This window comes from Mirounga leonina, unplaced genomic scaffold (assembly GCF_011800145.1).
Source record: "Mirounga leonina isolate KUSES-001 unplaced genomic scaffold, KU_Mleo_1.0 Mir_94, whole genome shotgun sequence".
Lineage (NCBI taxonomy): Eukaryota > Metazoa > Chordata > Mammalia > Carnivora > Phocidae > Mirounga > Mirounga leonina.
This window is the reverse complement of record NW_023270855.1, coordinates 58,624,787-58,647,043: the sequence shown is the minus strand read 5'-3', so window position 1 is coordinate 58,647,043 and position 22,257 is coordinate 58,624,787. Positions and strand designations below refer to the sequence as shown.

The 22,257-nt window shown below is 59.8% G+C and overlaps 2 protein-coding genes across 3 annotated transcripts; one reads left to right on the top strand and one right to left on the bottom strand.

Moving 5' to 3' along the window:
* Window positions 1–7,794: 7,794 nt before the first annotated feature.
* Window positions 7,795–13,788, top strand: FSTL3 (follistatin like 3). 2 transcript variants are annotated; one of them, XM_034997074.1, is made up of 5 exons: window positions 7,795–7,953; window positions 9,281–9,466; window positions 11,654–11,869; window positions 12,205–12,432; window positions 12,523–13,788. In XM_034997074.1, exons 1-5 carry the CDS (start codon window positions 7,851–7,853, stop codon window positions 12,576–12,578), a joined length of 789 nt encoding a protein of 262 aa, XP_034852965.1. In that variant the 5' UTR covers window positions 7,795–7,850; the 3' UTR covers window positions 12,579–13,788. The 2 variants fall into 2 exon arrangements, with proteins under 2 accessions (XP_034852965.1, XP_034852964.1); XM_034997073.1 differs by having other exon boundaries at window positions 12,205–13,788.
* An 814-nt stretch (window positions 13,789–14,602) lies between these two features.
* On the bottom strand, window positions 14,603–19,170 carry PRSS57 (serine protease 57). The gene is made up of 5 exons (XM_034996928.1): window positions 19,044–19,170; window positions 18,616–18,769; window positions 18,052–18,196; window positions 16,071–16,334; window positions 14,603–14,971 (listed from the first exon to the last, which is right to left on the bottom strand). Exons 1-5 carry the CDS (start codon window positions 19,108–19,110, stop codon window positions 14,744–14,746), a joined length of 858 nt encoding a protein of 285 aa, XP_034852819.1. The 5' UTR covers window positions 19,111–19,170; the 3' UTR covers window positions 14,603–14,743.
* Between the last annotated feature and the right edge of the window lie 3,087 nt (window positions 19,171–22,257).

Genomic DNA, 22,257 nt, shown 5'->3' with positions numbered 1-22,257 from the left:
TCAGGAGGCTGCCCCAATCCCTTCCTGAGGGAGTCCCCGCCCCTACTGCACTCTGATGCCCAGCACCCTCTTTCCTTCTCCTACAGCCATCCCTAAATCCAGGAGTTATCAATGGCATCGCCTAAAACAGGAGACCAGTACTCAGCCTATAGTCAGTGTCCCATAGATTCTTGAATACATGAATAATTAGTGAGTCCCTGGGGCGCCTGGGTGGCTCAGTCGTTAAGCATCTGCCTTAGGCTCAGGTCATGATCCCAGGGTCCTGGGATCGAGCCCTGTATCGGGCTCCCTGCTCGGCAGGAAGCCTCCTTCTCCCTCTCCCCCTGCTTGTGTTCCCTCTCTCGCTGTGTCTCTCTCTGTCAAATAAATAAATAAGATCTTAAAAAAAAAAAAAGACATTAAAAAAAAATAGTGAGTCCCTGCTGGGTGCCGGCCCCAGGCAGGGCTCTGGAAATGCAGTGGGAACAAGAAACCAGGGTTTTGTATATTGTAAAACGAAGAGCTCAGTATGAGCCTGAAGTTGAATCTTCCCGCAAGCATCATGATATGAGGACAATTGAGCCCCCATTTTACAGTTGGGGAGACTGAGGGAGCACATAAGGTCATGCAGCAAGGCCAGGACTCAAGTCCGGGGCCATTGAGCCTCTGTGTCCTCTGTGTGGGCCCTTGCCTGCTGGCCACCCTGGGGCTGCGGCATCGGAATGCCAGCACTCAGGCCGTGTCTGCGTATAACCCAGTGGCTCTGGGGTTCTGGGGCCCTCAGGCACCCATTCGTGGCCAGGGCTCTGCACAATAAAACACAGGTGGCTCCTGATGGGTTTCCCAGCATTTCCTTGAAAAGGCTTTGATAGTGGATTATGGAGGTAGGGTGACACCTGGCCCCTACAGATCCCCCCCAGGACAGGGCCATGGCTCCCCCTCAGACTTCCCACAACACGGTTGTGCTCCCCTCTTATTAGACACTACCGGACAAGGACAGACAGCCCCTCCGAGACGGTCTTCCATCTGTGAAATGGGTCTCCCTCCTGCCTCCCAGGGCGGCTACCTCTGTAAATGGCAGCTGTCTAGTCACCAGACCTTTGCGAGTGCCTTCCCCTCTGCCTAGAGCATCCTTTCCTCCCGCTGCCACCATGCTGAGTCAGGAGCCTCGTGGGCAGAGGGGAAGTTGCCCTGACAGTCAGTCTACACCCATCTGAGTTTCCCCCCTGGGCAGGTGACTCCTGCTTCTGCTAGGTTTCCTTGCCTGTCGCCCAGGGACACAATAGCTTTCTCCTTCAAGTGGGGAGGATTCAGGAGGTGAAGCCTCTCCTAATCCTCTGCCACGTTCAGCCTTTTTTTCTGGCGTTGTAGGTGTGTTTTGATCTCGATTTTGGGCGAGTGACCATGTTCAAACTTCTTTTCTAGCTCATTTATTTTTCCAGGTGAATGTTAGGACCTTCTCTCAGGTGGGACAATTCCGTGGAGATTATGACTGAAGCTGCATTCAACTAAGTGAGCTGGTAGCATTAAGTGCCCTGTCCTGGCCCAGATGGCCAGGTGTGCGCTCATGTAGTCACCTACTCAGGTTCAAATCTAGCCTCAGGAAGGGGTCTTGGGGAGCTTTGGGCCGGAGAGAGTGATTACCCAGGTTGCAGGCAAGAGACTGAGGCACTGAGCAGGTCAGGCACCGCCCCACTGGGCAATATTTCTACTTATGCAGGTTTTGGGGGTTTTTTTTGTTTTTTTTTTTTAATCTTTTATTTGTGTATTTTGAGTTAAGCCTTTTTTCCCTTTTTATGTATATTTGTTGGTTTATATTTTTTTAAATTTCTATTTTTTCATTTTATTCATACACACCCAGGTGTCTGTTCAAAAGCAGGCTACTCCTTTAACCCGAACCAACAGCACTTTACCAAACAACGGGGTAATCAGTAGGAAAGACACAGAGCCGAGGTCAATCTGCAGCCTCAGCCACGTTGGCTGCTCATCTCCGTTTCATCTTCGTTCCGCATCCCGCTGTGTTGTCAGTTCTTCCCCCTGGGACATTCCTGGCCGTGACCTTGACACACTGGCACGAGCTGGAGTCAGGCCAACGGAGGGCTCATGCCTCCTCTTCCCGTTCACAGTCCCGTCCCCGAAGCAAGCACAGAGGATGGGCCAGGAGGATGAATGGATGCACGAAGGAGAGGAGGAAGGGACGAGGTCCCCCGCTGCGCGAGTTCGGGGTAATGGGAAAAGCCCCGATGGGGGACAGCGTGGCGGACCGCTGCGCGCTGTCCCGTCCCAGGGGAGACCAAAGCCCGTGGGACCTCGCTGTGCTGAGCCGGCCGATAAATAACCAACGAAGAAGGGCAGCGGCCACGGACACGTGCTCACGTCACACCGGGAACTGTGCCCTGCCACCTTGGCGGGAATGCCTCGACTGTCCCCATTTCGCGGGAGGCGCAGGGTGGCAGCTTCCGGGCCGAGAAGGGGGTCCCCCCACCCCCGCTCCCCGGGCGGCGGCGAGGCCAGCAGCCCCCCTGTCCACGCCACGCGTGGCGGCGGGTTGCCCGAGGGCCCGCCGCGGGGACACGGCCGCGCGCAGCAGCGCGTGTACGCACGGCCGGCCGCCCGCGCGCCCGCGCTGAGCACTGCGACCCCCGACACACCTGCTGTCGGCGGCTGAGCCCGCCGCAGGCTCCGGATCTCCAGCACTGCGAGCTAACCATCTGTGCGGCGGGACTGGCCCTAATTTGTTAGAGCAGCAAACTGGAAACTAATACCTCCAGCTCTCGCCGGTCACATGCACGCTCGCTCAGCCCGGCCGGGTCTCCCAGGCCCCACCCCAGCAGGCTAGCTCTCCAACCATTGGCCGGAGCTGGGTCACATGGCCTCATCTAAGCCAATGGCCAGCAAGAGGAGTGGCCGACATTACGTAGGTCCTGTTCGGCCTATCAGCATTCACCTCTGGGCTGGGGGTGGGCCCTACCTTCAGTCGCAAATAATACTGCCTGCTTCCTGCACAAAATCTGTTCCCTTTGCAGGGGAGGGGATGGGGAAGGGGCCTTGGGGATGGCGTGGAAGAGTTGCCGCGGGAATGGGCTTGGAATGAGCAGGAAGGGCCCGGAACCCAGGCTGAAAAGCCAGGACTGTCTAGGGGCCATGGGGAGCCACGGGTGGCGTTTGAGAGGGGAGGGCAATCCCACCAAGGCGTTATGAGGCCCAGCTCTGATCAGGGTTCTGCCATAGCATCCACCACGCCCGAGTCTTCAGTTGCTGCCTTGGCTATCAGCATCACATGCCCTATTAGAGAACCCACAAGGCTTTGCTTGCCAGAGCCCTGACCGTTGCAGGTCCTAGTGCGAGGGCGGTAGATCTTAAGTTGGTGTGGAGTCTATCCCAAGCCTTCTTCTGATTGAGGAAGGTGGGAGGAAGTGACCCTGGGAGTTCTGGGGTTATATCCTGGAGGCAAAGGTTGGCACTTCAGGGTATGCGTGGTTGCTATAGCCCCTGCAGATACGCTCGCTGCTCTGGATCCTAAAGGCTCCACTTGAATAAAATGTAAACAGGCTTAATGAAAGCTGGTTTTGTCCACTTCAAGTGACAGAAACTCAGCTTAAATGGACTTCATCTTATTGGGGTGGAGGAATTCAGGCACAGCTGGATCCAGGACCTCCAATTACAGTACAGGGAGTTTCTGCTGCCTCTCTTGGCTCAGCGTCCCACTGGCCTGGCTTCTCGCTGGCCATTGGTAGGAGCCACCTGCAGCTCCAGGCTCACACCCCTCCGGCTCAGGCAGGAAGTGAGTGTCTCTTTCCCAGAAAAAAAGTCTCAGAGCTGACTCCTTCTGGTTTGCTGAATGCCAGATGATCCTAATTAGTTGAGCCTGGGAGGCTGAGAGGTGCCCACTCCTGGGATCATTTGGGCTGGGAGCACAGGAGGTGATTACTCCAAGGAAAATCTGGTGCTGGGACCAGAAGGGGGGGATGCCAGCCACAATCTGCGGGCTGGCTGTCATTGTCCAGTCCAGAAGAGGAGGGCCCTGCCCCACAGCTCAGCACATGGGTCCTGGAATTCTGCTTATCTGGTACTGATGCCAGTCCCAACACTGTGGGGCTTTGTGACTGCCAGAAGGTCACTTTCCTTCCTCCACCCTCTGTAAAATGGGTGCGTGTCTCATGGCATCAGTGAGTGGCAAAGAAGACTCATCATGCATCTTCTCTGGACAAACACCTATCTGCTAATTAATAAGAATCTGTATACACATGTCATGCCCCTGCTGTGCACCAGGCACTGTCCCTGGCATCCTGGCTGGAATCTGCAGTAAGGGGATCTGTGCCCATTTTACAGATGAGAAAATGGGGTACAGAGCGGTCACACAAGTGGCCTGGCCAAGGTGGCACATCCTGCACTGGGCTTCCACCAGAAGGCTTCCTGTCCCTCCAGTCCTCAGGGTCACCTCCTTGGAGACCCCACAACCTTTCTGCTTCCAGGGCCTCTGTACTGCCACCTGTCTTCATACTTGCGTTCACTCCCTTGTTTGTCTCCAGCGATAGGGACCCTATCACTGAGGCACCAAGCCCAATTTGTGGTGCCTGCCTATTGCTGCTGTGACAGATTGCCACAAACATGGTGATTTAGAACAACACAAATTTTCCTCTTCTAGTTCTGGAGGTCAGAAGTCCAACATGAGTCTCACTGAACTAAAATCAAGTTGCATTCCTTCTGGAGTCTCGGGACGGGGGGGATTTGTTCCTTGTTTTTCCAGCTTCTATTTTTTTTTTTAATTTTTTGAAGATTTTTTTATGTGAGAGAGAGAATGAGAGTGCATGAGTGGGGGGAGGAGCAGAGGGAGAGAGAGAATCCCAAGCAGACTCCCCACTGAGTGAAGAGCCCAACACGGGGCTCGATCCCAGGACCCTGAGATCATGACCTGAGCCGAAGTCAGTTGCTTAACCCACCCAGGCGCCCCACGAGTGCCCTCCTTAATGTCCATCACCCACCACCTCCCTCCATCAACTCTCAGTTTATTCTCTACAGTTAAGAATTTCTTGGGCGCCTGGGTGGCTCAGACGGTTAAGCGTCTGCCTTCGGCTCAGGTCATGGTCCCAGAGTCCTGGGATCGAGTCCCGCATCGGGCTCCCTGCTCCTTGGGAGCCTGCTTCTCCCTCTGCTTCTCTCTCTCTCTCTCTGTCTCTCATGAATAAACAAATAAAATCTTAAAAAAAAAAAAAAAAAAGAATTTCTTAGGGGCGCCTGGCTGGCTCAGTCAGTAGAGCGTGCGATTCTTGGTCTCAGGGTTGTGAGTTCAAGCCCCATGTTGGGCATGGAGTCTACTTAAAAAAAAAAAAAGTCTTTTATGGTTTGTGTCCTCTCTCCTTTTTTCCCCTTTCCCCTATGTTCATCTGTTTTGTTTCTTAAATTCCACATATGAGTGAAATCATATGGTGTTTGTCTTTCTCTGACTGACTTATGCTTGTCCAGCTTCTAGAGGCCATTCACATTCCTTGGTTCAAGGCCCCTTCCTCTACCTCCACAGCCGGCAATGGCAGGTCCCGTGCATCTCTCTGACCACAGAGAGAAATGGTTTCTGCTTTTGATCCTCTGATTCCACTGGGCCCACCTGTGTAATCTGGGACCCTCCCCCATCCAAACGTTTAAGGTGGGCTTTCTCTTACCCATAGCACAAACATCCTACCACTTTTGTTCCCTCAACCCCTTCCTCACCATTGTTCAGTCCAGTGCGATTTAAATGTCCTCCTCCTCTGAGAAGTCGGCCTTGACCTCCCCAGTCTGCGTTGGGTACAGCATCCTCCATCAGAACCCTGATCACTCTGGATGGTCATGGCCTGTTTTCTGTGGGGCCTGGAAAAGTGAAGCCTGGGACCATGGGGAGTCATGGGGGATGTCTGAGCTGGGGAGGGGCCTTATGTTAGACAGCCAAGGTAGGAAGTAGGCTGCAGGGGATGAGGCTGAGGCCAGTTCAGGGTGGAGAGAAAGGCATGAAAAGGGGGCTCCCCAGAGAGGGCCAATGACTTGCTTTAGGTCACCCAGCACATGGCCTCTGTGTTGGGGAGATGTGCCAGGTTGGGGGGTGGGGCAGGAGGCTGCTGGCAATCACCCTCAGTTTCGAACCCACGCCAGGCTGACAATAACCCTTTGGTTTGCACAACGCCGGCTGGGGCGGCTGAGCCATGGCAGGGTCAGATCTCGGCCAAGGTCACAATGTCCAGCTCTTGCACACCCTGGATGAGAACATAGGGTCCCATCCCTGCCCCATTCCCCAACCAGGGGAGAATCCCTTCACAGAGAGGTCAGGGACAGGCCAAGACAGCTGGGTGTCCTCCCTCAGTGCCACTAGGAAGGAACGTGGCCCTTGGCTACTGGTGGGGGCACATGGGTCAGGCTGAGCAGCTGAGATGGAGGAAGGGGTCTAGGCATGGCATATTCTGGTGGCAGATCTCGTGCATATGGAAGGTCTGTGTTGTGCAGTTGCAGGGATCTTTGGCTTCCACATCTGGGGTGGGGAAGATGCAGGAATGGGAGGTGATGCGGTAGCATCATCACCCCCATGAGATACCCCATTGCTCTCAGTCTTTTTTATTTTCCTGAAAGCATTTACCACTCTTTGAAGTTATACATTAACTTGTTCATCTATGTATTTTGTTTCTATGGCCCCTACAAACCATGGGCTTTAAACTGATGACAAGACCAGGTCAGCCTTGGTCACCCAGGTACCCCAGCACCCCCCAACAGTCCTTGCCATAAGGAGATGGTCATTATTTCTTTCAAACAGAGAGGGGCTGAACAGGACCCATGAGCATTTGGAGAATGCCCTGACAATTTTGGGGGGGAGCCCCAAAGATAGGAGGGATGAACTCCAACATAGGAGGAGCATCTGGCTGCCCCAAGGCCCCAGTGGATTCAATTCTTTCCAGGGCCATTCTGATGTCTGATATCACTGTCATAAACTGTGGAAAGGCTGGGATTCTGGGTGGTCAAGGGCTCCAGATATATAGGGCAGAGAACCCGAGGAGAGGAAAAAACCCTAAGCCAGTAAGTGCTTTTCGATGGGGCCTGGGAGGACCATTTGCAAAGGTCTGGGAGGGGAGGAGGGGTTGGTGCCGTCTCCCAAAGGCCAAGCTCAGGGGCCACACTCTGGAAGTCTCTCGGAAGGCTCACTGCTGTCCCCGACGCTGGGGCCATTTGTGGCTCTGGGTCTCCTGCTGCCGCACCCCGCACCCCGCCGCCTCTGCTGCCACCAGCCCCGGCCCATCCCCACTCGCTCGCACCCAGCCGAGCCCACTGGCTGCAGCGGCCAGGGGGAGTGCGCCGGGGGTGTGAGTGGGTGGATGCTGCTGGGGCTGAGGTCTCTGGAGTGTGGGGGCGCGTAGGGGCGGGGAAGAGGTTAGGGGCCCAGATCACACTCGGGCCACATGAGCGACCGCTTGCAAACCACGACGTGATACACGGATCCGCAGACCCGCTCCCCGTGGGTCTCCAGCTAGCTCAGCCACAGCCCTCCGGCTGAAGACCCCCCCAAACTCACGGTGGGCCCCGGAACTCACACCCACCACTGGTCCGGCCCTCTCGCGCTGGCCACAGGGACACCTTCCCAAATTCTCGGGCTCCCAGGGCGGACCCCCGCTCCCCACCAGCTGCCCTCGGGGTGGCCAGGCCCAGCCTCTGCACACACCGTGCGCGACACTGCCTCGCGCCCCGCCCCGGCCCGGCCCCGCCCCGCCCGCAGCCAGCGGGACCTTTATAGGGAGCGCCCGGCCGCCGCGCGCTGGGAAGTCGGTGCCGCCGCCCTCCCAGCCGCCCGCCCGCCCGCCCGCCCGCCAGCCCGCGCGTCCGACGCGGGGGCCGCCGCCGTCTCTGCGTCCGCCATGCGCCCCGGGACGCCGGGGCCACTGTGGCCACTGCCCTGGGGGGCCCTGGCTTGGGCCGTGGGCTTCGTGGGCTCCGTGGGCTCGGGGGACCCCGCGCCCGGTGAGTGGGGCGGCCGGAAGGGGCGGGCGGGGTGGGCCACCCACGTGGGCCTGCCCGGAATGCGGGCCTTGGGGGAGATGTTGGGGGGCGCGGCGAGGGTGGCAGCTGGTGATCGGAGGCCTCCTCAGGTTCAATCTGGGAGGGCTTCAGGCTCCCCTCCCCCAGCCCCAAAGGGCCTGAAGGAGGGTCACCAGGAGGTCAGCAGAGCAGATGTGGCTCTCTTTCACAATTGTCATGAGTAGTAGTCACCATGACTGCTGACATTTATTGAGTGCTTAGTGTCCACCTTCCGTCAATCCATAATAATAGCCCAATAACGTGTGTACTCTCATCATGCCCATTTTCCAGATGGGGAAACTGAGGTGCAGGGTCACACAGCTTGTAAGTGGCAAACTCAGGATTCGAACCTGAACCATGTGAGTCCTGAAGCCCCAGAGAGGCAGGGCTGGGTGGCTGGACACTGGACCTCCACCTGAGGTTTCAGATCTTCTCCAGGTTTGGCTTAGGCAGATGGATTGTTGGAATCCCATACCGGCCACTTGTTGGGGGCTGCCAGGCAAGGAATATCCCCACTCCCGGCCTCAGTTTCTCGTTTTGTAAGATGGGTGCCAAGGTGCTGGGCTCCCAGAGCTGGTCCCTGTAAGGCGCTCAGACAGTGCCTGGGAACCAGTGAGCTCTCTGGGATGGGGGCCATGGCCACTCCTGCCCCCACTTAAGGGTGCAGAAAGGGAGGGCTATCAGCCTGCCTACCCCACCCCGCAGCCCCACCCCAGCCCTGCTCGAAGGGGAGAGCTGAGCCCCCTCCCCGAAGGCCGTGTCCCCAGGGAGATGGTGAGCTCATGCAAGGGGAATGTTCCCAAGTTGGAGTGAGTAAGAGGCGGGCCAGGCAAGGGGGGGCTGCCAGGCGAGGGGGGCTCTGTGTGCCCTCGGGCGCTGTCTAGACAGAGGGCAGAGGCGGAGAGGCGGCTCCAGGGCCCACTGACCCTGACATGTCCAGCTCTGGGTGTTTGACTGGTTGGGCAGGATGCCAGGCCTGGGCCTGGGGGCCTGGAGTGAGGGAAGGTGGGGAGAGCTTCCCACCATGAGTGGGGGTTGTAGCTCCTAGAGGACGAGGAATCCCAGAAGGATGGCAAAAGGATCCAGAGCTGAGCTGGGATGGGAGCATCCGTGCAGGTCTCTGCCCCTCCTTCCCAGGTTGGGAGCAAGTTATCCCCTCTGTAATTACCGAGCACCAACTGTATACATCCCCCAGGGCTGGGAGCCGGGTGTTGGGAGTGGCACAGGAGGGCACCTCTGGTGTGGCAGTCACTGCCCCCCTTGTCCACAGGTGGTGTGTGCTGGCTCCAGCAGGGCCGAGAGGCCACCTGCAGCCTGGTGCTGAAGACTGACGTCAGCCAAGCGGAGTGTTGTGCCTCCAGCAACATTGACACCGCTTGGTCCAACTTCACTCACCCGGGGAACAAGATCAGCCTTCTGGGCTTCCTGGGCCTTGTCCACTGCCTCCCCTGCAAAGGTGAGACCATGGGCATCAGCCACAGGCCAGGGTCACTGGGACAACTGAGAATGAGCTCCCCATCTCAGGGTATGCAGAAGGAGGTTGAGTGTTTGTGGAAGGAATCCAGGGTTCAGAGAGAGGCTGGGGACTTGAGGTTCCCAGGCCTCAGCCTCCATCTGTTGAGGATTTGGGAAGAAGCCTCCATCTGTTGAGGACTCCCCAGCTTGGTTTCTAGCCTCTAGGCCCTTGCTCATGCTGCGTGCTCTGCCTGGGTGACCTTTCCCACCTGCACGCCACCTGGGAGAAGTACACTCGACTCACACCTAACTCTGGGGAAGGTGGATTTTCCCAACTGGCCATTTGGGTTTGTGATCCCCACCCCCCGCCCCAGTCAGTGTTCCAAACACTTAATCTGCCCATAACCACACAGATTCCAGGGATCTGTGGTGGGACCACAGATGCATGTTTAACAAGCATGTGCCTTCTGGACCATGTTCTGAGGAGTGTTCTCTGCTGCCTCCTTCATCAGACTAGGAACTCCTTGAGGCCAGAATGAATGAATGAATGAGCCAAGACATATTCTCTGCCTTGGAGAAGGGGCTGGGGACCCTCCCAGGCCTCTCTGGTCCGGGCCAAACCTGCAGGGGCCCAGAGGTGGTGTGGGCGCATGGCTTGAAGGAGGTGGGCATTAGTACCAGGGTGTTGGGGCATCATTAGGAGTTTGCCAGCTGGGGAAAGTATGGGATCGGGTCCTAGTGGGTGGGGCCAGGGCAGGGAGGAGGCTGGAGCTGAGGGCCAAGCTGAGAGCCCAGCTGGCCACTGGGATGTGATTAATCCCTGATCAGCCTGGCTGGGTGGTCTTAGACTCACTGCCATGTGCCCTGGCTCCCTCTAGAACCTCCTCTGGGTTCTGGGAGGAGGACAGACTTCAAAAATTGCCCGGCCTGGGCATAAGATCCAGGTCACACACGCACCCCCCCCCCCTCCCCGTCCCCAATCTCATCTGGCCTTGGGGAAGGCAACTCAGTTCTCCCACTTCCGTTCCAGCTTGTGAAGCCACCCAGGGGGAGTGTTTCCAGATGTGTGTGTGGGCAGGCAGCGTGGGAGGTGCCCAGGTGCGGCCCACATGCCCTGGCAGGGGTGACATGGGGGCGCCAGCTCACCCGCTCATTTATGCTCATGCTCCGCCAGTCGGCCTCACCTTATGCACAGGGAAACTGAGGCTGAACTCAAGAGCTCGAGTCTGCCCTCCAGGCCCACAAGCAACAGAGCTGAGGGGGGGGGGGTCCATCTGGGGACTGGCCTGAGTTTTTGTGCTGAGGACCCCTGGCTCTCCTCCGCTCACAGCTGTAACGGGCCCTCAGTTTCCCCCTTTTGTAAAATGCTGACAAAATGGCATCACCTCGTGGCGGAGTGGTTGGGAGACTGCAATGAGCCTGGGAGGGCCTGTAAGACGAGCAGCTCATTAATGGGTCTGGGTCTGGGTCTGGGTCTGATCTGCGTTTCCCAAGGTCTGGGGAGGGGGGTGGTGGGTGGAGGGGAGACCCCAGAGAAAGAACTGCCCTGGTCAGACCTGTTTCCCTTCCTGAGAAATAGGGCTGAAGGGGCAGGGGTAACCCCTGATTCAGGCGGCTCGGGATGTGGGAAACCCCCTCCCCAGGAAATGAGCCTCAGGGCCTAGTGCCAACGCCCCGCCCTCCCCGACACCTCCTCCGGGTTGGTCCTGGCAGGCAGACGCTGCTCGTCCTCCCCAGACGGGCGCATGGACGGGGTGGGGCTCCCCTCCGCTGACGCAGCCGGGCCCCCCGCCGGCCTTCCCTTCACGGGGCGTAAATCAGGGAACAGACGCCAGCCCGAGCGGGTGGCCCAGCTGTGGAGCGAGAGCGGGCCCGGGCCCTGGAAGCTCGTTCCTGAACCCCTAGGTTCCGGGCAGACACCCCCCTTCCCGCTCACTCTGAGCCCCGCCTCCAGACAGAGCCCAGCCTCGACTCCCGGCCCAGCGGGCCCGGGGCTGATCTCGTCCCCAACGGATCCGGCACCCAGACTCCGAACCAGTCGCCCTCGCCCGTGCTCCCCGACTCCGGACCGCCCCCCACTCAGCGCGGCCTCTAGCCTCAGAACAGGGGGCGGGGGCGCCGTGGGCTCCGCGGACCTCGGGCCTCGGCCACGCGCCCCCCCCCACGCGCGCGTGCCCTGTGTCCGCAGATTCGTGCGAGGGCGTGGAGTGCGGCCCCGGCAAGGCGTGCCGCATGCAGGGGGGCCGCCCGCGCTGCGAGTGCGCGCCCGACTGCGCGGGGCTCCCGGCGCGCCTGCAGGTCTGCGGCTCCGACGGCGCCACCTACCGCGACGAGTGCGAGCTGCGCGCCGCGCGCTGCCGCGGCCACCCGGACCTGCGCGTCATGTACCCGGGACGCTGCCGCAGTACGTGGGGGCGGGGCCGGGGCGGGCGGGGGCGGGGCCTACCAACCAGACTCCCGAGAGGGCGCCGCTGGATTGGGTCAGCTGTGGGGTCGGAAGGAGGAGAAGCGGGGTGGGGTTTTGGAAAGGGAGGTCTGGGGCTCACGTGGGGTGAGAGATAGGGGTGCGTGACTCGGGGCGGGGCTTGCGGGTGCAGCCCGAGGGGCGGGGCCTGGGTGTGGAACGGGTGCGGGCGGGGCGCGCGGAAGAGGCGCGGCTTACGGCGCGGCCGGGGGCGGGGCCTGAGGGTGGGAGCCGCCGGGCCGCGCCCCTGACCCGCCCCGCTGCCTCGCTCGCAGAGTCCTGCGCGCACGTCCTGTGCCCGCGGCCGCAGTCGTGCGTGGTGGACCAGACGGGCAGTGCTCACTGCGTGGTGTGCCGCGCGGCGCCCTGCCCCGCGCCCTCCAGCCCCGGCCAGGAGCTCTGCGGCAACAACAACGTCACCTACATGTCCTCGTGCCACCTCCGCCAGGCCACCTGCTTCCTGGGCCGCTCTATCGGCGTGCGCCACCCGGGCAGCTGTGCAGGTGCGGCGCGGAGCGGGGAGCAGCGGCGGGGTCTAGCGTCCCGCCCCTCTCCGCGCCCCCATTTCTCTTTTCGTCCCTCCCACTCTGCAGGCACCCCTGAGCCGTCAGATGCAGAGTCGGAGGAGGAGGAGGAGAACTTCGTGTGAGCCTGTGGGGCCGGCTTGGGCCTGGCGTTCAAGGCCTCCCCGTTTTATTTATTGCCACAGCCGAATCTAATTTATGTCCCATGGACGCTCCCCAGAGCCTGGACCGGGACCACCTGGGGGGGCCCGGGAGCCCCCTGACAATATCTTGGAAGGATTGCGGGGGAGGAGGCCTGGGAGTGTGGCTGGTGGGTAGGGCTCCCGCCGCAGGTACCGTGCTGCCCAGGACGACCCCATGCTGCTTCTGCTCTAGGGGATAACTTAATTATCGCCACCACCGAGAGGGCTGGGAACTCACCCCTGCCGGCAATTAATGAAGAAGCACCCCAGTCTTCCCGACTACAGACTGGGAGTGAGGAAGGGGTCCACGGCCTGGGTGTGTATAAATGAGCCTCAGAACCTACCCAGGCCTCAGATAGGCCAAGGAAGCAGCCACTGTCCCCAACCAGCTCAAGAACTCCAGGGCTTGCCTTCCCTCCTGCCCCCATTTCCCTAGTACGTCCTGTGGTGGCCCCTTAGAAAAGCCCAGCTTGTCCCCTGGAGTGGGTGAGGGGCTGTCTGTGTCTCCTGACACAGGCCTTGGGCCAGCATCAGCCCAGAGCGGGGCATTATGTCCAGTGGTGCCCAGTGCACTTAGGGCAGGACCCAGTGGGGCACAGGAGCCCCTGCTCACCCACTGGCCCGGGGTGGGGTATATGTGCCAGGACCCACTCTACCCTGCCTCCTGGAGCCACGTGTCTGAGCGGCACCCCTAGTTCTGGCTGCCCCATCCACAGGTGAGGTCCAGACCAAAGCCTCTCAGTCCTGTGAGACTTGCCCTGGCCAAGCCCCTAAGCCCAGTTCCAACTGGACCCTCCTCACCTACCAGCCGGCTCAGGAGTCTTGACACCAGCCAGATGCTGGCCTTGGGCCAAGTCCCTGCTTTCTCTCTGGGCTGTTGCTTGGTGTCCCTGCCCCATGTCTGCATGTGGACCAGAGGGTCAGGCCACACGTGGGTGGCCCAGCAGGCAAGAGTCCAGCTCTGAGTTTGGGGGAGCCGCACAGGAGCGGTTGTGCTCTGCCTCTCCTAGCCCCTCAGAAGTGCCTTACCTGTGACCCTAAGAAGTGCCCTTGAGTAATGGGTTCACCCGAGCCCCCCGACAAGGCCATCTCCCCTAGCCTGGGGTCCTGCCTCACCAAAGAAATAAAGACTCCACTTTGGAGTGTCCAAGCCTTGGTTTGCCCCCCTCTCTCTCTCTCTCTCTGTTTCTCTCTCTCTGAGCCTCTGTGCTGCCCCCCTTTGGTAGTGGGTCACCAGCCAGGGGCCTGGGGTGTTGTTAGGGTGGTGAGTGGGGGGAGACCCCTTCTGTCTCTGGGCCTCAGTGTCTACCTCTGGGCAGTGGGCAGCAGCCAGGGAGACAGCTGAGGACAATAATGTGCGGAGCTGGGGGGGTGCGGGGAGAAAGCCTTTCTAGGGCAGGAGAAGGAAGAGGGGATCAAGATGGCTTAGGGCACCCCCAGGAATCCCCCTGAAGGCACCCCCAGGAGGCCTGGCCTAGAAGGGTTGGGGGTGTGATAATAGCAATAATACAATTAATGATAATGCGACAATAACACCAGCTGGGACTTACCCAAACCTTGTGACAAGCCGGGCAACGTTTGTTGGAAGCACTTTTCAGAGAGTGAGAACAGACTGCACGTGGAGCCTGGCCAGCCTGAGGCCCCACCCTCTCCCGGCCTTGGCTTCCCCACCTATACGGGGGTGTGGTTAGCTGGAGGCTGAAGGAGTGCCACACGGGGGGCACTGCGTGGGCAAAGGCCAGGAGGCTGCACTGGCTATGGGCTATGGGTGGGTCAGTGCGGGGAGGGTGGTGTGGGGCCTGGGTCCTGAAGCAAGCGGCTCATCGTCACTCAGGGAGGCAGTGGCAAAGCCAGACCCTCGGCCACACCAAGGCACAAGAGAAGCTCAAAAGAACGTGGATGGACCCTGGAGATGAACCATCCTGTCTGGTTATTCAGTTAACATTTTATTTGGTCATTTTGGCCCTTTGGGTTTGGAACTGATGCCCTCTCCTACCCCACACCCCACCCCATACATGCCAGGCTTCCCCGGGGCTTGGGGGGCCCGTGGATGACCTGCCCTGGCCATGGGATTTCCGGGGAAGGAGCTGTTTGCATCGTTTGCCATCTCATTTGTATACCCAGTGCTGCCGTGGTTCCGGCAACTCCTGCAGGGACCCGGTGGTCCTGGGCAGGGGGCTGGGCCGGGGCCCTCGAACCACATCCCATATCCAGCTCACGAAGGCAGACACCTGCGTGTACACATCGGGGGTCTTGGGGTCGCCGCACCAGAGTCCAGAGAAGGAGACAAGGCCGTGGGCCTGGTTCCTGCACACCAGGGGCCCCCCAGAGTCCGCCTGGGGGTGGAGGGAAAGGCAAGTTCAGGCGTCCATCTCTGGGCCTCTTTCCCCGAAGGAGCTTCTATGTGCAAATCTGATCAGGACCCTTCCCTGCCTCGAAACCCTTCCATGGCTTCCTAGTGCTCTTCCAGCAAAAACGATACTTAACAGCCTTCAGGGGCTGTGAGCATCTAGCTCTCACCCACCTGTCTGTCCTCCTTTCCTTTCGTTTTGGCCCTACCAGCCTTCTGGGCTGTTCCTGAAGTAAAGCAAGCTTGCTCTAGTCTCTGGGCTTTTCTATATCCTTGAGACCTGTTACTGCCCCCTTTCAACACTGCTGGTATTGATATACAAGTCTGCAGTACTTTGTGCAGTAGGCGACCTGCACAGCTGTACATGGCAGCCCTGAGATGAGTCTCTGCCTGGCATGCCTTCCCTCAGATCTCCTCAAGACTCCTTCAAATCTCAGCTCAAAAGGTGCTCTCCTCAGAGAAGCCTCCCTGAATACTCACCCTAAAATTGCTGCTTTCTCTCCTCCTCTCCCCTCCCCAGTCCTATCACCCTAACTATAATCTAAAATCAACTCTGACCCTATGAAGTAGGTACTATTAGTGTGGCAGTTTTACAGATGGAGAAAGGTCCAGAGAAGTGAGGTGACTTTTCCAAGGCCACACACCTGGGAAGTGGCACAGTTTGGATTTGGACCCACACAGCTGGACTCCAGAATCTCTGTTTTGAATCACTACACTCTGCCTGGAACAAAAAATCCTCCAGGTTGAGTTTCTCCTTCAGCATCAGGGCTAGGGCTGCCATTAGTCCATACAGGGTCTCAGGAGCAGAAACTCCTTAATCGAGATGTGTACTGCACCCCTACTGAACACCGCTTATAGATACACAAATCTGTAGCCCTTTGTGCAGTGCACAACCTGCACAGCTGTACATGACAGCCCTGTGACCTTGGAAAATTCTTTGTCCTTCCAGGGTCTCAGGTGAGGTCTCATCTGGTCTCAAAAGTGAGCTGGGACTTAGTTCCCAAGACTCTGCCCATCTCCAGCCCTCTCTGTGGGCCTCAGTTTCCCCATACCATAGGCAGGCAGGGTGGAGACAAGTATCTTACTGAACAGAAGCCACGTCGCCGGCGGTCCCCACTTTGGGTGCAGAGCATGCCAGGGTTCAGCTGGCCCCTCCAAGAGCTGTTGCAGATGTCCAGGCCCAGCACGCGGACCTCAGCCTCCATCAGCCCGGGCGGCAAGTCCTCAAAGTTAGATATGGAGCCCCAGCCAGCCACCTGGCACCGCGCCCCAGCCTTGAGTGGCCTGGCACCTCTCCGTGGCAGCTTCAGCAGCCCCACTGCAGGACCCAGGACAGCAGAGCGGTTCAGCTGCAGAGAGACTCCTGAATTAAGGCTTACCCCCCGACCTCCTGCCTCGGTTTACCCATCATGACACCTGGTCTCTTCTTGGCCTCATGGAGAGAAATCAGTAGCAGCCATCGGGCCATCAGGAGGCCCTGCCCATCAGGCCTCACCCCCTCAGACCAGGGCTCTGGCCTCCCCTGCTGCCAGAAGTAAGTGTCCTTCTAACCAGCATCTCCCCAGCTTGTAAGCTCTCCCATGTCTCCCCATTGTGCTTGGGACAATACCGCTTGCCTCACCATTCAGCCCTCCCCTCCAGGCAGAATGAACTTACCGTCATTCCCTGGTCCCCCCACCCCACTCCCCCACCCCTTCAGGCTGGAACACCTTTCCTATCCAGCCTTCAGGTCTCAGCTTAGATGTCACCTCCTCCAGGTGACAAAGCTCCCCTCTGAGAACAGATGAGACCTCACCTGAGACTAGACTCCCAGGGTAGGACAGAGCCTCCTCGGGGCTTCCATGTGCCCCTGTCAGGACCAGTTTACTCAGCTGCCACCCTGTTGGACTGGAGGCTCTAAGGGGACTGGCCCTGGGGCTGTTTGTTCATGGCTATATCCCCAGTTCCCAGCACACAGCTGGTGCTCAATCAATGTTTATGGAATGAATGACCCAGGCCCCCAGTTTTGGTATTCACTCACTCCTTGTGGCCTTGGCCCTGCCCCGACCGTACCCCAGCCTCGGTTTCCCCAGCTGCATAATGGGATGGGTGAGCTGTGGCTTCCAGGTTTTGGGGTTTCACAGATGAGCAAAATCCACATGTGAGCTTTGGCCACTGACACTTGCTGCGCCCTTCTAATTGTGCCGAGAGAACATGGCACCCCAAGCCCTCCTGTTCCCAGGGACCTGTTTCTGTCATGTGGAATGTCCCTCTGCTTTGGACATTCCCCTTTTCTCCACATTTGGAGAGCAGGTTTGAGGTGTTTTCTCGTTAAAACGGAGGTCCTGGGATGCATGGAATTGAATTTGGGGCACCTGAGTGGGAGATGTGGGGGGTGCCCCCCAAGCAGGAGGGGCCGTGGGGGGTCCAAATGGATGCACTCTGTGTGAGCAGGGAGGGAAGCTCACATTTATGGGAAGAGCTGCTTCCTGCGCAGAAACCCCACAAAGGGCCTGGGGAGCAGGGACTGGAGTATCTGATGCCCTAGGGTCTCATCTGTTCTGAACATCGAGGCCTGCTGTGGGCCATAAATGGCCACAGGAGATAAAAATCCCTGTCCTCCCAGTCTGGAGAGGAGGCAGTGAACAATGGTGAAGAAGCAAATGTTTTCAGCAGTGCTGGACCCAGGATAGGTGGGCCAGAGGGAAGGGATGGGGAGACGGCGGGGGGTGGGGCAGCTTGCAGAGGGGGCCTCCTGAGAAGGGAACATTTGAGTGAAGACTTGAGAGAGTTGGGGGAGGGAGAAAGCCAGGTGGTGTCTGTGGGAGTGTGTCCTGGAGCGAGCCACAGCCAGTGCAAAGGCCCAGGGGTTCGAGCATGCCGGAATGCTGACAGCTCAGTCGGCCCTGAGTCGGGGGCTGAGGGGAGAGTGTGGGAGGCACGGAGGGCAGAGGAGAGACGTGACCTGACTTGGGTGCTCACGGGACCCTTCCAGCTGCTTTTCAAACATGTCAGTCAGGCCGTCATGGGGTGGCCACGGACAGCCCAGACCTGCCTGCATCCAGTGTCCCCCCGCCCCCAGCTCACCTTCAGCAGACAGATGTCATTGGCATGGGTGGTGGGCTGGTAGTCCGGGTGCCTGATGAGAACCGAGATGCCAAACACCTGCTGTGTCGGCTCTGGAGCATGCAGGACGTGAGCCCCCAGCACCACCAGGCCCGTTCGGGGGTCCCTGCAGGGGGAGGGGGTCTTGAGAGCAAGACTGGGGCCTCGGTCTCCCCCGTCTGCAGAATGGGGGTGTGGCAGCCCGTGTGATCCTGGCGAGAGCCCTGTGATCATAATCATGTGTATCTGCATTCCCGCTTCAATTATGGGATTTACCCAGATCGTCAGAACATTAATGTTAATCAGTATTATAACAAGGTACTTCGGATGGACGTAATGCTTGCTATATTTCTTATAATTCACACCTCAGTTATAACAGTACCTCCGACACTTTCAATATTAACGTCAGTGGTTGTTTAACAAGGTATTCGGGATGGACGCAGGGCTGCGCTCCTCACGCACCAAGCCCCCCCACCCCACCTGCTGTCAGGTAAGCTGCCCCTGCCGAGGACGTGGGGGCTGTAGCAGGCCCCAGCGTGGGCTCACCTGTGGCTGAAGCAGTGGGCTGCGGAGACCACCCAGCGGGCACGGAGCAGGAAGCCTCCACAGTGGTGCTGGCCCTCAAATTTCACAGACGCCATGTAAGGCCGGGAATGGGGCGTCACCTCCTGGCCCCCGATGATCCGGGCACCCCAGGAGCCTGCGGGCAGGGCGGGACTGCGTCAGGATGGGGCAGGAAGAAGGGTGGTGGGAACGGACGGCTCAGGCACCTGCTGGGGCGGGGGTCGGGTGGGGGCCAGCAGGTCGAGATGGGCTGGAGGCGAGGAGCCCAGGGAAGGTCTCCGAGTGTGTGCTGGGAGGAGTCTGGACCCCAGAAAACCTGGGCCTGGGCCTCCACCCTGGTCCCCCATCCCAGCGACAAGCAGGGCAACGACCCAGAGGGCTGAGTAGCCACACAGGCCAGGGGCTCTCACCTGTGGGCCTCATGGGCAGTGTGAGGACCACGGTCAGCAGCAGCAGCTCCCTGGCCCCAGGCCCCATGGCTGTCACAGGCTGGTGGCTCCCTCCAGAGCTCAGCAGGACACGGCCCCCACCCTCACCCAACGGCCCGGGAAGGGGGAACCTGGCTGTGGCCTGTGGTCGGAGGTCGGCCTGACCCAGCCAGCAACGCCCAGTTCTGCACTGGAGCTTCCGAGAAATCTGATGACTCCCCTGCCACAGGAAGAGTGGGCGGCTCAGGGGCTGCCTGCCTGGGGCAAAGCCCGGCTCTGGGGAGCCCTGTGACCCCAGCAGTCACTTACCCTCCCTGGGCCTCAGTTTACCCAGCATCTGCCCATGGCACGTATGCAGGGAGCTTCCTGCAGCACCCAGTACACGGGCGACAGGCATAGGGCCCTCGGCTGCCTCCTGAGGGGTGTAGGTGCCGGCTCTCTGGCTGAACGGGGTCTGGCCCCAATGCCGCCTATCCCCCATCTGCAGCCCCAGCACAGACCTCAGGGCTGTGAGGACAGTAAGATGGGCCTGTGATTGTTGCTGCCTTGGTTGCATTTATTGAGTGCTGACTGTATACTAGCCTCTGGCAAGAGCCAGAGGCAAGAGCGGGATAGTGACACAGCGCCCCCCCCCCCATGGTGCTGATGTTCTGCAGGGTCACGGGGTGTAGGTCTGGTGATCTGGGGTCATGGCTGATGCACAGTTCTGGTGACTAGAGAACATAGAGACGGACAGGGGTCACTCAGGCCTGTGAGGCAGAGGGTTCTGCGGGCTCGGGAGCAACGTGCGAGCGGCAGGGCCTGGGGGAGCCTCCGGGACACACGTCCCCTTGCAGAGGCTCTGCTGAGACCAAAGCCCTCGCCCTGCCCCACCCACTGGTACCGCTCAGCATGTGCCCGACCCAGGACACAGAGGTGGAGACGTGGCGTGGGCATCTGCAGAGCCGGGCTCCCTGCCCAGTGTGGAGGACCCGACAGAAGAGGGTGGCTGGGTGTCGGGGTGGGGAAGCTGCGGCACGGGGCCAGTGTTTCCACCTGGAGGGTGGGGCTGCAGGGTGCCAGGCTCACGCTGCACACACCTCACAGTACCTGGGGCAGGTGGAGGTGCAGAGCCCGTCTCCCAGGACCACCCCTCGCCAGGTGGACGTCCGGGCCCAGACGAGCATGGAGGCATGCTGCTGGGGGGTCATCGCAGCCTGAGGTGCTGTGCCAGCTGGTCACCTGACATAGCAACCCTGGGCGCGCATGGGGGGCGGTGTCCAGCCTGGCAAGGGTGTGGGGCAGGTAGAGAGGAGAGCTGATGGGGGCTGGAGGTGGGGAGAGACCCCCGGGGGCAGAGAGGGAGGGAGGGAGGGAGGGATAAGAGCAGGAATGGTGGCACTGAGGAGGAGGCACGTGGCCGCAGCGCACTCCAGGCTTTGTTCTGAGCCCCTCTCTGAGGGAGGGCTCGTGCATCCTCCCTCCAAGGTGCCCTTCCCAAGTCCGCCTGCCCGGCCCCCTTCAGGCGCTGCAGGTGGTGGCCGTCCAGCCTGCGCGGTGTCAGGACCCCGCTGAGGGTTCGGGTGTATGTGTGAACCCCCACGACTGCACTGAGGGTGCTGATGTTCCTGCGTTGGGAGGTGTGGGGACGGGGCTCTAAGGCTTGAGCACCCCAGACCTGCAACCCACCCCCAGCCCCTCTCTTTGGCCCCGGCCACTCACCTGGCCACCTCGCAGTGCATGGCCATATGCAGCACGGCCGGGAAGATGTCCTCACCAGCTGCAGGGATGCCATGAAGGGCCTCAGTGGGCACCACCTCACAGCCTCCCACAACCCCACCTCCTAGGGTCCTACAGGGCAGAGCCAAATGAGTGAGGAGCCGCGACCACACCCCCAAATGCCGCCCAGCCTCTCACTTGCCTGGCATGTCCAGTGTGACATGCCACCACACACCAATTCTCTGACAATTCTGGGCTCAGAAATACAGAATGGAGGGCTGGTGTCCCCTCCTCCCCCCGCGGCCCCCGGGAGACCCGGTTCCGGCGTCTTCCTGGACCGCGGCCCCCCCTCCATCCTCACCACAGGCAAGGCGGGGTCTGCCCATCTCTGGGACTCCCACCCTCTGCCTCCCCCTCGTGAGGACCTCCTGAGGACACCGGGCCCCCCGGGAACCCAGGGTCACCCCCTCCTCGGGGGGCCTGACAAGGTCCCCTCTGCCACGTGAGGGGACATGTCCCAGGTCCCAGGACCAGGACAGGGAGGTCTTTGGGGCCATGTTTAGCCCACCCTAGTTCCATATCTCCTGAGATTGCTGTGTGTCATCATCCCCATTTGACAGTTGAGGGATGAGGCCCAGAGACTTAAAGGTAGCAGGGCAGGGGTGGACAGGTGGGCTCGGGGGAGCCGGATTTTAAGCCCGGTGAGGCCCACCGATCCAGTAACAAGTGAATGTCATTCGAAGCTCCTGTGTCTGTGGTGACAGGGCAGGGCTGTGGGAGGGGCCAGCACAACCCTGAGAACCTGCGGGGAAGAAACCCCAGGGTCCATGCGGTAGCCCTCTCCGCTCGGGTCGGACCCCGTGTGGCCACCCAGAGCCCAGCTGCCTCGGGCAGGGGATGTTTCTTCGGGGGACGATTTGGGGGCTCTGTCTGCTCTGGACCACTGGGGCTGTCCCAGACCACACGCCCCTGGGGGGCTGGCGTGAGTGTTCCCCAGGCTGCGGGGGGGGGGGGGTCCCAGAGCCCCCTGGGGAATCAGTGTTGTTTCTATCCCTGTGACTGATGGAGAAGCTGATACACAGAGAGGATAAGTGGCTTGCCCAGGGTTGCACAGCAAGGGAACGATGAGGCCAGCATTCTCTGCCAAAGGCTGATTCTGCCCACAGCCAAGCCCATTTCCTTCCCATCCGGGGAATGCTTGTGAAACAAATAACGGTCCTTCTTGGTCGCAAACAACCAAGCTCCCCAAAGCTCCGCAGAACGGGTGGGGGGTCCCGTTTCCATTTCCCAAACTGAGGCCCAGAGAGGGGAGCCTGACTTGTCTGGGCTGCACAGCGAAGGGTCTGAAACAGAGAGCTCGGGACCTGAGTACTTGAAGGGTGTTCCCATGGAGGATTTGGGTGGCTTTCCCAGCCGGAGGGAACTCAGCCACGGGATGGTGGTGGTGGTGGCAGTGATGGTGATAGGTCCCTCTGCTGGACATTTACTTTTGTTATTG